Raw genomic sequence first — 13,330 nt, forward strand, 5'->3', positions numbered from 1 at the left:
GACAGTAAGCAGAGGAAACACACACACAATATTGCTGTGCTGTAGAGAGCACTGACAGCATTAGGTGCACAGTGGGCAGAGCCAGGTACCGACATCGCTAGGCGCAGCGTCATAGTCAGGTACCGACATCGCTAGGCGCAGAGTCAGAGCCTGGAACCGACATCGCTAGGCGCAGAATCAGAGTCGGGTACTGACAGAGACACCGGTACTGATAGCGCTAGACATAGAACACACAGAGACAGGTACAGACAGCGCTAGACATAGAATGCACAGAGATAGGTACCGACAGATTAAAGACATGCATAAAATTGCATGCAGACACTGTCAGGTGCTAAATGAGTTTGGACATGATTAGGGCATTTCCAGGGACGACCAAAGCACAGCCGTCAGGAGGAGTGCTGTACCTGGAATGGCAAAGCCTGGACCAATCAAAGAACAATAAACAGAACACAGGACAGCTGGTGTAAAAGGCAGGACAGACTTTATTTAAGCTGCCAGTTTTGACCGACAGACATTAAACAAAACCTGGAGATGCTAAATTCAAGTTTTCAGGGATTCTGGGTATTTCACATTTGGGAGAATCCAAAAACAAAAAAAAAAGACTTAAAAACAAACAAACAAAGCAAAAACAAAAATAAAAACATTTTAACAAACTAAAACATGATCATAATAAAAATAAACACTTAATGGAAGAGGTAGATCATTGAATGGGTTTCAAACCATTAGTACAGTGATCAGTCGCCCTGACACACACACACATGGGATACACAGCTTTACACACGTTATAAGTTAAGAATAGGTGAGGGGGTAAGAAACAGTCAAAATTCTAATCCCTTTAACCCTTTGCCTACAAGAATCCACTACAGGTGCGTCCAGGAGAGCAGTGGTTAACAACCGCATTTAGCGGCAGGATTTACCCACTTAACACAACACAGCCCATTATACAGCTCTGTGAAATATGGTAGTGTCATATAAATAATAATTATAGAAATTACAAGTGGACTTCATTACTTCCATAGTATTTCCTTCACCAGCATTACAAGTGACAGCCACTGGGTGTCACCAGAGTTCATTAAAATGTCTTTTCCATTCAAAAGTAGAGCAATTCTCAATGTCCTCAAACACAGGTGAAGTTGGGTGTTCTCATATGCTACATACCCCGCAATTTCACACTGTGACCACAAGGAGCCGCCAGCATCTCCGACCTTTTGTGAACGATAATATACGATTTAGTAGGTGGACACAATATTTAATAAATTATTTGCTTGGATGGGAAGGTGGGGATTCTGCATTGCTTGTTCCTTGAATAATAACAGCCAGCGAGAGTGAAGGTGGATCAGCATCACACAGACCTTAACAGGAGTGCAATCATTCTAACCTTAGGAGGGGCTCCCCAGGGCAGTGACGGGGAGGGAGAGCTGGACAAGGCAGAGGAATCTCTGTATAGAAAATATTTACAGCATCCTTTATCCGTAGAGAGGTCCCTCAGCCAATCACTGCCACCCCCCATTGGGGGGAGCCATGGAACCGCACAGGATTCTGGGACATGAAAGAGGGATTACAACGCGAATATAGAGAATCAAACGGGCGGGAACTAAGGAGCATAACTTGGTAAAAAGGGTGCAAAAAAATAAGGAAAAAAAATTAAGAAAAAGAGGTGACAGGCAACAGGGACCTCATGTACAGCAGCAGAAGGGGAGGGGTGGGGGGTCTCATGCTGTGAGCGGCTAACCTCCCCAACTCAATTTCCCCATATCTGTAATGGTGAAGGGGAATCCTCATCTCTCCTCCTTTTTGGAAACTTTTGAGGAATGCCAGGCTGTGGATCTGCAAGAAACCGAAAATATATTAAAGATCAGATTGGAACAGGTTGTAAAAGACTCAATGGGAGGGAATGTACTAACAAAATTATAAAGTGTGAAAAAAAAATAAACAAACTAGACTTCTAGGTTTAGAATATAATTAATCTGATTTTCCGCATGCAGCAACTTATTAACTTCAGCATTTACCAATTAAAAAGAGTTGTTGGTAAATGGAGAATGGACAATGTATTCACGTATTTTAGCTCGTTGTCTGACTGGTAGTATTATACACTGGATCGTTACCATGTGTACTTGGGCGATCAATTTATCCCTGTATTGTAGGAATTTTCAAGTTTGAAAAATAAATCGCAACATTCTTGATAGGAACTGCCCCCTTCTCCCTCCCCCCGCGCTGTGTATTTTATCATTCGTCCTTCAATCTGCGTCTGGTTAGTACACGCCCCTTTAATGCGATATTTGGGGGATGACCAGTGACCAGACTTCCGAAACTGAATGGATAGGTGGTGGGTCTACTCCATGAAATGAACCGGACAAAACTCTGAACCATAAAAGGTAAATTAAAAATAAAATCGGCAACTCTTTAGCAGATTCTATTTACTAATCTCCCAATTTTAGCAAATAAAATCTGAATTGTGAAAAAAGTAAAGCGGCGGCGGCTGCAGATTTGTTGCAGATTAGCTATTTTTGCCTTAATTTGTGTGTGATTTATAACCAGTATATTTGTCGAAAAATTAGCAATTCCACACTCCAGTTTCTCCAACTCCCGCTTTAGTGAATAAATGTATGTATCGATGTGTGCATGTTTAAAGGAACACTAAACTTTGCTTTCAGAACATATTTTTTTATTTTTTTGTGATTCCCATCGGCTAATTCACTAAACGGGGGAATTGTGGGAAATCAACAAGATAATTAAATCTTTTAGGATGAAACAAACAAACAAACAAAAAAATAATAATAATATCGCTGAGCAGGCACAAATATAGGTTTTTCACTGCTGCGCTGTTTTGGCATAGAATCTGATCACCAGATCAATCCTTAACAATTCCCAGTTTAGTCAAGTTGCTGCTTCATGTTAAGCGATGACGCAGTAAGATCACGTAACCCTACAAGTCTGGCGTTAATTACAGAGGATATGGGGGAGAGAGCGCGAAGGATTAAAGGAGAGGTGAGGGGGTGTAAATGCACAGCAGCAAACTAGGTGTGAAAAGAAAAGGCTCCCGCAGTAAGAGCACATTTAAAGCTGGAAAGGACACCTACCTGATGAAGGTTTTGAAGGCTGCAGAGTGCGGGTTGATACACAAGGGAGGCCGTTTGCCCTGCTGCTGGTCCTTGATGAAGCAATGAACCAGTTCTGTAGGAAACAAGACGGGGGAGTGACACAAGGATCAGACATTCTGTGCATCAAACTTAGGCCTCGACTTAATCTTTTTAAAAACTTTTAAAATCATTTAACATTTTGTAAAAATATTTGAAATTTTATATAAAAAAATAAAAACAATTAGAAAGCTTATCCAAAAATATAAAAATTTGCTTTAGTGTCTCTATCCCAACGGCCCAGTGCAGTTCTCGCTTACCCTTCACCTGCCAGACCGAGGTGAGGCTTTTCTCGTACGAGTCATCAAATCGACTGCTGGCTGCAGGTTCAAAGTCTGCGGTGTACACACGGCCAGAGGACACAGAATAGCAGCAATGGCACATACACGTGTGGTAGCGCAGACGACCCTCCTCCAGGTAAGGGTGAGTCAGAGCATCCTTGGCAGAGATTCTTTTTGCCTAAGGAGAGATTATAAAAAATAAATGAATGAAATAAATGAAAAACAAATAAGCACAAACCTCTGCAAAAATCCACAATGACAGAAAAATATCCCACTTGGAGATCCCTCTTATGGGCAACACAATACCCAGGCTACAGGTTATGATACACTGCAGCATGGTTATTGCTACAATACAGCAGGAAGCTGTGTACACACACTCCAAACCGTCTCATAGTCTAACTTTCTACAACCAGAAATGCACTGGCAGTCAGCCCTGTTATCCATTGGACAAGTATTTTAAAAGGGCGGCTTGATTAAAAATCAAGTAAAAGAAACCAATGATGAATTGGAACTGGGAGGCCAAGAATATATGGGAAGAGAAAAGAAACGCTGGTCGATTAGTAAAATCGATACAGTGGGTTTAAAATATTCTTTTTTGATCGGCCCTACGTTTACGTTTGAGCTAGTAGGGTATCTGCTTTGTTAGATTTTTTGTAGTACGTTTGTTTCGACCATTGCAGTGCTTTGGCTGAGTCTTTGGCCATGAAATCTTTAATTTTAGTGCGGCAGTCTGTCAGCGAGGATGTCGGGGGTGGGATTGTGTTTATGGTGGGTTTCTAGGTTCCGGAGGGCTTCAAGGGAGTTTGCTAGTTCTGCCAGTTGGGACTTCTTGTGTGCTGATGCAAGGCTAATTAATTTCCCCCTGATGACCGCTTTGTGGGCAGCCCATAGTATTCCCAGAGAGGGTGCCGAGGGTGCGTTAATGGTGAAATATTCTGACAGGTCTTTGTGAATGGTGTCTCTCAGGAGAGGGTTGTGTAGCAGAGTCGGGTTCAGTCTCCAGGTCCAAGGGCGTGCTACATTTGGGATTTTTATTGTTAGAGCAATTTCTGCATGATCCGACCAGGATATGTTACCTATGGTGGCTGTGTGTACCGTGTGTAGGAGAGAGGGGGAGACCAAAAAGAGGTCTATGCGCGAGTAGGAGTTATGTGGGTGTAAAAAAATGTGAAGTAACGCGCAGTCGGATGCAATGTTCGCCATACGTCTACTAATTGTAATTGGAGGGCGAATGATTGTAGCAATGTGTCTAATTTGGTTGTGGGGGTTGAATCTTGTCTGTGTCGGCATGTGCGGTGCCTATCTGCTGCTGTCGACATTGTGGCATTGCAATCTCCACCAATAATTTTATGGTGGCCCGGAGTCAGGGTCAGGTGGGCCTGTAGTGTGTCCCAGAATGATTTATCAGGGGTGTTCGGGGCATATAGTGTTGTGATGGCATATTTGTTGGGGCCAGCCTGACCTGTGAGTGTCAGGAACTGACCCTGAGGGTCTCTTATAACTTGTTTTACGTTTAGAGGGCAAGTCTTGCGTAGCAGTATGGCTAGCTACTCCATTCTGTTTGGTATTGGGGGAGTTAGCGGTGTAGCAGTCTCTGTAGTGCCGGCTAAGGAGGGGGAATGGTTTGGTCTGGGTGAAATGCGTCTCTTGTAAAAGTAGTATGTCCGCTCCCGTGCGGTTCGCCCACCTCATAAGCCGGTGTCTCTTTGCTGGATTGTTAAGGCCTTTGCAGTTAATTGAAATGCAGGTGAGTTTGGTAGTCATTGTGTCAATGTGATCTCTCCGGGGGCGTTATTACCGGGGGGGGGCGTTATTTGTTCGAGCTGGTGCGGTGCGCCTGTCTGTGGGGTAGGGTAATACGGGGGGAGAGGTGGTGGTGGCGTTCGTATGTGAGTGTTGTTGCGAAGTCTAGTATCTAGGGCGTTGGGCCTAGATAGGATTGCGTGCCTAGATGGGGATAGGTTGGTTGGGGTGTGCCTGGTCTGATACCGAGGTTGCCAGGAGTATTAGGGGCGGAGATGGAGGGGGTTTGGTTGTCTGTACCTGGTACAGGTCCAAACATGTTTATGGTACTTTGAATGCCACTTTAACTGGTATAGATAGTAAGCTTATGGACAGCTCTCTGAGCCCTCTATATTAGGGTTCTAATTTTGTACCGGTTATATATATATATATAAAATAAAAAAAAAATCCACAATGACTGTTACAACAGACCATTTGTCAGCCTGATGGAGCGTGTAGGGTGGATGTAAGGGATGCCAGAAAGAAGGGATTGGATGTTGACACAGCATTCACAATATCCCCCATATCCTTCAAAACAGAACAGCATGTGAGATTAAAAGGTAATTTTACAGGATCACCTACCGGGTCAAACAGCAGCATCCGGCACAAGAGATGGACAGCCTCGTGGGTTGCCTCCCCGGACAACATGTACAGCACGGAGAGGGACGGCTGCGGGTAAAAAGTAGAGATCAAATAAACAATGACAAGAAATGGTCCAGCAACGTTTCAACACCATCCATGAAATGGTGTGAACTGTTCAATCAATAGCATTTTTTTTGCAAATGTATAACTGTTAATCTGCCAATTATTGCACTTGATATTTTCAATCTGTTTTTTTTTTTTATTCTTTGTGGTTTTGAGATGGCTGAATTCTAAAATAACAGATCCCAATTACAATTATGTTTGTACTCTTGCATAACCAAAAGGAAAAGTAAGTTCAATTTAAAGGGATTGCCTTTAGTATGGACGAATATATTATATTTAAATTAATGATAGCTCCAAATTAAGTACATACAGAGCAAATAAACTATTTAACGTTTTATACAGCGATCGCTTCAATATTTTAATCGCATAGTAAAATCAAACCTATAGAACCAATACTAATCATATAAAGTATACACCATGAAAGAGCAGCTGAAAACATAAGGATTTAGAACTAACTGGTGCACTATGTGCTGGAAGGTCCAAACACCAGGATATAGTCCGTGCAGCGCAGGTCACATAATATGAGTAATTACATCCTTTCTCCAGAAGGCCAGCAGTGCCACCAGATCAAGGACCTCTGATCTCCTGCCCTGGTTACTTACTAACGTGAGAGTGTCAGGAATTCCAAGTGAAATTAAAATCACAGGCCAAAATAGTCAAACCTTAAAGAGAACAGATTTTTTTTTGGCCTAAAAATTTGAAATTCACTTTGATTCCCAAAACAACTCTCATTTTTTTTTTTTTTTTTTTTTTTTAACTGTGTGTGTGCGCGTGTGTGTGTGTCTGTCTAATAAGGCAAAACAGAATTGGATAAAGATACAGAATGTACGTATTACGCTATATATAGGAAACCGGGTCTAAAATCACCATTCAACTCCTTTGTATGAAATGTTTTTGCCTATCTCCACCACACCTCAGTTCATGTATATAAAAAGGTTATTCACGAAATTGAGAATCCAAGTAGCCAAACTGAAAGCATTGCAAACTTAGATAATGTTTCCACTTTGGGTATTTTGAGGACATTATAGTCACCAAAACCACATTAGCTTAATGAAGCAGTTTAGGTGTATTGATCATGCCCCTACAGTCTCACTGCTCAATCTTCTGCCATTTAGGAGTTAAATCCCTTTATTTATGAACCCTAGTCACACCTCCTTGCATGTGACTTGCACAGCCTCCCTAAACACTTCCTGTAAAGAGAGATTTAATGTTTAAACTTCCTTTATCACAGTCTGCATAATTTAGAATTTATTATCACGTTCTGTTAATTGCCCTCTGAACCCTGCAAAATGCCACACTGCACCAATCAGCATAAATTACTTCAAATCTTACTGGAGCAAATTTAAAGTCACAAATTACAAGCACATTTTTTCCCTAGCTCAAACTTTTGGAATAAACAAACAGTCACTTTAAGAAGGCAAGATAAGGTCAGGAATATAAAAGATACAAAGAAAGGAACACACAGACAGGATACAGCACGTACAAGAGACGTTCACATATACGCTTTCAGATTAGGAGTTCAGTCTACAGAAAGGTTTATCAAGAAAGGATTGTCCTCTCATCTTAACACTTTCAATTGGAATCTTAGAATTTGGATAAGAAATTTAAACTTGAAATGTTTCTTTAACAAATCTGGGCATGAAGTGCTCGGATTCGTAGAATTAGAGGGAGAAATATTATTCAAAAAAAGAAAAGAAAAAAAAGTTTTAAAAAACAATAAGAATAGAAAGATCTGCCCGCCCCAGAACGCAGGACGTAAAATGTAATTATCTCAACAAAGCTTTCAAGTAATAGATCAAATTCCTGAACCCAGGCTTGGTGGAGATAGGCATAGACAGATTATTTCTCTTTGTATCCATGCTTTATTCGATGGATGCCCCTAGGATATCAGAGTGAGTTCTGCTTACACACAATAATGATATTATTTGATCTATACTGTGTTTAACATATCCTGTCGCTAGTGAATGGGAGCACAGTGTAGATGTTGGCTATAACTCTATGCTTTCCTCTGATTGTACATAGATTTAATTTCTAAATTTAATTTTTGGATCCATATATTGGTTTGTACTACACAGAGAAGGAAAAGGTATATAAAAAAGGTTACAAGAAAAAAAAAAAAAAAATATATATATATATATATATGTTTTTTTTTTTATATATATATGCCCCAAACAAAGGGTTTAAAAACAAACAAACACCTCAACAAAACAGATAACGTAACCCTTTACTTCCCTGCAGTCCAGCACAGAGACTGTTGTTGAGGTTGTCGAGCATAAAGACCATTTTGTCCAATCAAATGCTTGGAATTCATGCACGGCAATCACACATATGAGAAGGGTTGATTGAATATTCAATGCCCCCAGGCAATGCCTGAGAACATCAAAATGTCAAGAACGAAGTCTAACTCCGTCACGAGTGTACAAGCGCCATCTAGTGGCCGTCAGACTTACAGCCACTAGAGTTGTTTTTTTAGCCCAGCCATGTAAACAAAGCAATGTTTTACACCGTGAGAGCAAAATAGCAGGGGCTCTGCACCAAGAGAACTTCAGTGGTCCTTTAACGTTAAAATGAATCTTAATCCATACTAAACACCCTTTACAACTGACTTTTAATTTACTTTGGTACAAAGCGAACATCTGGTGAGTGCTGGTAAACTTTTCTAATTCTCTGAAATAATACGACAGGCGGCTGCATTGCACCATACATACCGGCTTCTGAGGGCCGCGCATGATGTGAGCTCGAGCCCCTTCACAGGCCGAGCGCATGGCGTTAAGCGGAGGTGTCCCCAAGAGATCAGTGATTAAATCCAACTGCAAAACAAGACAACATGCAAGGTGTCACCAAATCATAACCCAGAGAAGCAGCTCAATTTGGGCAGAATATGCCTCGCGGGGTTGTATTTACATACAGCCACAATAACAGCAGTCACAGATAAATGGTAAAGAAGCAAAAATAGTGTAGATGGCAGCTAACAGTTTTTAATCTGACACACAGTGTCCTGGTGTTACTTGCAAGACGACTCGCTGCTGTTGGCAAATTTGGTACCTGTTGGATGGGGCTCTGAGCCTGGAACAAGATCCTTCTGCCAAGCAGCTCAGCAAAGATGCAACCCACGGACCAGATATCAATGGCATTCCTGTAGTGCCGACTTCCCATGAGGATCTCTGGTGCCCGGTAATACTGGGTCACCACTTCCTGCGTCATGTGTTGAGACTCATCCAACTCTTCCACCCGAGCTAAGCCAAAGTCACAGATCTTTACAGAAAAATAAAATATATAGAAGAAAAAACAAACAACAAACACTTACTGTTATCCAACAGCAGGACAAATAAATCCGAATTAAAAACATAATGCTGCCAGACGGGGCAGAGAAAAAAAACAGCATTGGGGGAAAGGAATGGCTGGTGAGGACAGCAATGTCAGAAATTGGTTGAGAGTAGGTCAGAGTCTAGAACTGGGTTAGTGAGGGAGGTAAAGCCATAAATCAGGCAAGAGAGGTAGGTAGAATCAAGTCAGCAAGGAAGGTAGAATGCATTGAGGATCGATGCGGCAAGGTAGGTACAAGAGAGGTCTAGGCTGCCGAGGCAGGCCAAATGGAGAAAGTAGGTAGAATGAAGGATTAAATCGGCAAGGTAGGTAGAAACATGGCCGTAGCACGGAATCGTACCTTTAATACACAGTTGCTGTTGACTAGTAGGTTCCCCGGTTTGATATCTCGGTGCAGGATTCCAGCAGAGTGAAGGTATTTTAGCCCTGAATGGGAATAAAATGTTAATGAATGACTGATCTCCTAAGAATTTGCTCCTTGAGGTGGACTGGCTGACTGAGCTCTTACCTCGCAGGATCTGGTAGAGGAAGACCTTTATGTGGTCGGCGCTCAAGGGCTGGGGTGACACAATCACCTTGTGCAGGTCCGTCTGCATTAGCTCCGTGATTACATATCTGATAGGAAAAGGTCAAGGATCATACTGCAAAACAATGAAAGATCCTGAAATAAAATCTAGCATAGCTGCAGGAGATCTAGAAAAATCCCCCCTTTTGAGATCTGACTTGCAGCATGTTAAACATTTCAGTGCCAGGAGGAAGACCCTCTGCGGCCGCTAAGGTAAGGATACATTTCTTCAAAGCAGTCAATTGGAGGCGGTTGCAGAATATCGAGAGCCGAGAGGACCTGTGAAAACAAACATATCCAATTAGAATGCACGGACACACTCACAGTGCCAGTCTCCTCCATGGATACACACACTCACGGTGCCAGTCTCCTCCATGGATACACACACAGAGCGACAGCCTCCTCCATAGATACACACACAGAGCGCCAGTCTCCTCCATGGATACACACACAGAGCGCCAGTCTCCTCCATGGATACACACACACACAGAGCGCCAGTCTCCTCCATGGATACACACACACACAGAGCGCCAGTCTCCTCCATGGATACACACACAGAGCGCCAGTCTCCTCCATGGATACACACAGAGCGCCAGTCTCCTCCATGGATACACACACACACAGAGCGCCAGTCTCCTCCATAGATACACACACAGAGCGCCAGTCTCCTCCATGGATACACACACACAGAGCGCCAGTCTCCTCCATGGATACACACACACAGAGCGCCAGTCTCCTCCATGGATACACACACACACAGAGCGCCAGTCTCCTCCATGGATACACACACACACAGAGCGCTAGTCTCCTCCATGGATACACACACACAGAGCGCCAGTCTCCTCCATGGATACACACACACAGAGCGCCAGTCTCCTCCATGGATACACACACACAGAGCGCCAGTCTCCTCCATAGATACACACACAGAGCGCCAGTCTCCTCCATAGATACACACGCACAGAGCGCCAGGCATGCAGACTCCCAGATGGCCAGCTAAGCAGTTGCTCACATTGTCGTGTTTGAAGAAGCAAAGCATCTTGAGTTCCCTGAAGACTCTTTTGCATGAAACAAGATTCTGGAAAACATTAGGCATCTTCTTGAGGGCGACACGTTTCCCATCACGAGGGTCTGTTACGGACCTGCCAAAAAATAAATAAACAAGCAACATCAGAAAGGTACCAACCACAACATCACAGGTATCGATATACTGCCCACAAATGCACCATAACAGATATCATCCTATCAACCACAACATCACCAATACCAACCAGCCAAAATCAACCACAACATCGGAGTGGCACCCACCTGTCAACCATAACTTCACAGATACTAACCAGCAAAACTAAACCACAATATCAGAGAGGTATCAACATACTGCCCACAAATGCAACATAACAGATACCATCCTACCAACCACAACATCACTGGTACCCACCAGCCAAACTCAACATCGGAAAGGTACGGCCTGCCAACTATAATAGAGTGTTTCTGATCTACTAACCACAACTAGAGTAGTACCTTCCTGCCAACCAAAAAATAAGCAAAGTTACCAACCTCAAGTTAACATATCTGCCAACCTGTCAGCAACAACAGCATCAGATAAATATAGATCCCCCCTGACCCCAGCTTATCAAACGATGCCATGCCGTGCCATTCTATAAATGTACCCCGCATACCATTTAGGTCATCAGTGTATTTTTTTTATATCTAGAAGAAACTAGAATCTCTTCATAACGAGAGGTGCCATGCAGTGCCAATCTACATATAAGAGCCTATAACTCCAAGCACCCCACAAAATGCCAAGCACTGCCCATTTAGATATGTATTGAATGTATGTTGTCTGTACATACCACAAGGTGCCAGTTAGTACCTAATATGCTATGCTGTAGAAGGAAATCCTGCATACCAAGAGGTGCCAAGTCGTGCCCAAATGTGTAGTGGTTAAATGCATATAATGTCATACACAGCCTGGCATTTCATGCTGAATGTATCTTAAATAACACCAGAGGTGCCAACCAGTGCCCGCATAGCTATACAGAGAATGCAAACAACTTATACTTAATCAGAGGGGGCAACCAGGGCAGTCTAGCTATGTAGCATGCCGTTCAGAGCGCGAGGTACCAAGCAGTGCCAGTGTAGATATATATCATGTGTAACCCTGAGATGTTACTGGCATGTGAAGTGCCCGTATGCAGCTAAACATATAATGAGCAAAACTCCTTCACATGGAAAGCAGTGCCCACATACCACACTAATATACATATAACCCATTATTTACCACTCACCATAGATGTTCCTAAAAATGCACACCTGTATAGACTTAACCCATTCTAAACATGGCACTAACTGAGTCCCAAAACCACAGCGGTCCCCTGCCATACTCACCAAACCACTCCAAATGCCCCGTATCCAATGGGTCTATCAGGCTCCGGCTCCACTCTGCCATCTCCATTACACTGGGGAGTCCCTGGGTGATGGGGGGCACTCAGTGCCTGGGGCAGCGGGGGTGGCACAGCTGGCACCCCTCCCCCAGCACTGCCACTATTGTGACAGTAGAATTTCTGCCCAAGAGGTGGCTGAATGAGCCCCCCAAACACCCCTGTGCAAAGCTGCCCTGATAGGGAACGTCCGGGCCCCTGGAAAGCCATCAGCCAAGCAAGGTCGCTTTAAATGCCCAGGAAGAGGGACAGTGTCTTTTTAAATACCCAGGGAGAGGGGCAGTGTCTCTTTAAATGCCCAGGGAGAGGGGCAGTGTCTCTTTAAATGCCCAGGGAGAGGGGCAGTGTCTCTTTAAATACCCAGGGAGAGGGGCAGTGTTTCTTTAAATACCCAGGGAGAGGGGCAGTGTCTCTTTAAATACCCAGGGAGAGGGGCAGTGTCTCTTTAAATACCCAGGGAGAGGGGCAGTGCCTCTTTAAATACCCAAGGAGAGGGGCAAGGTCTCTTTAAATGCCCAGGGAGAGGAGCAGTGTCTCTTTAAATACCCAGGGAGAGGGGCAGTGTCTCTTTAAATGCCCAGGGAGAGGGGCAGTGTCTCTTTAAATGCCCAGGGAGAGGGGCAGTGTCTCTTTAAATACACAGGGAGAGGGGCAAGGTCTCTTTAAATGCCCAGGGAGAGGGGCAGTGTCTCTTTAAATGCCCAGGGAGAGGGGCAGCTGCAGAGGAGGTAGATCCTGGTAGGCACTCACACGGTAGGGGCCAGTGGGGCCCCTAGTGCACCCTGGGAGGGGCAGGTGGCATGGTCCCGGGGTAGGTTCTCGCGGTGTGCCCCCAGTGCCCCCCTCCCGGTCAGGGGCTGGTTATTAGGGGGCAGTTAGAGGGAGGGGGGCCCCTGCTCGCGCTGCTTTGGAGACCCCGTGCTGCATCAGCTGGAACAATGCAGGCTCCCGGCATGCAGCGCGAGTTAAAGGGGCAGGTCCTTAAAGGGATAGTACCCCCCTCCCCCCTCAGCCTGCTCTCCGGGCAAAGCAGCACGTTCTCTGCACTGCCTCCTGTAACTGCCCCCAGAAGCCACCACTGCACCCAGCAAC

General features: G+C 44.1%; 2 protein-coding genes across 2 annotated transcripts in view; one reads left to right on the top strand and one right to left on the bottom strand.

The window, feature by feature from the left end:
- The window catches only part of LOC134571021 (zymogen granule membrane protein 16-like), a 71,521-nt gene that overhangs the window by 39,170 nt on the left and 19,021 nt on the right, over positions 1-13,330 (top strand). The gene's annotated exons all lie outside the window — the stretch shown is intronic.
- Positions 465-12,450, bottom strand: LOC134572034 (serine/threonine-protein kinase NLK2). Its single transcript, XM_063430816.1, has 11 exons — positions 12,186-12,450; positions 10,810-10,939; positions 10,021-10,076; positions 9,741-9,847; positions 9,573-9,658; positions 8,951-9,160; positions 8,614-8,715; positions 5,783-5,869; positions 3,398-3,596; positions 3,081-3,174; positions 465-1,827 (listed from the first exon to the last, which is right to left on the bottom strand). The coding sequence occupies exons 1-11, from the start codon at positions 12,446-12,448 to the stop codon at positions 1,779-1,781; spliced, it is 1,383 nt and encodes a 460-aa protein (XP_063286886.1). The 5' UTR covers positions 12,449-12,450; the 3' UTR covers positions 465-1,778.

This window comes from Pelobates fuscus, chromosome 8 (assembly GCF_036172605.1).
Source record: "Pelobates fuscus isolate aPelFus1 chromosome 8, aPelFus1.pri, whole genome shotgun sequence".
In the NCBI taxonomy this organism is placed as follows: domain Eukaryota; kingdom Metazoa; phylum Chordata; class Amphibia; order Anura; family Pelobatidae; genus Pelobates; species Pelobates fuscus.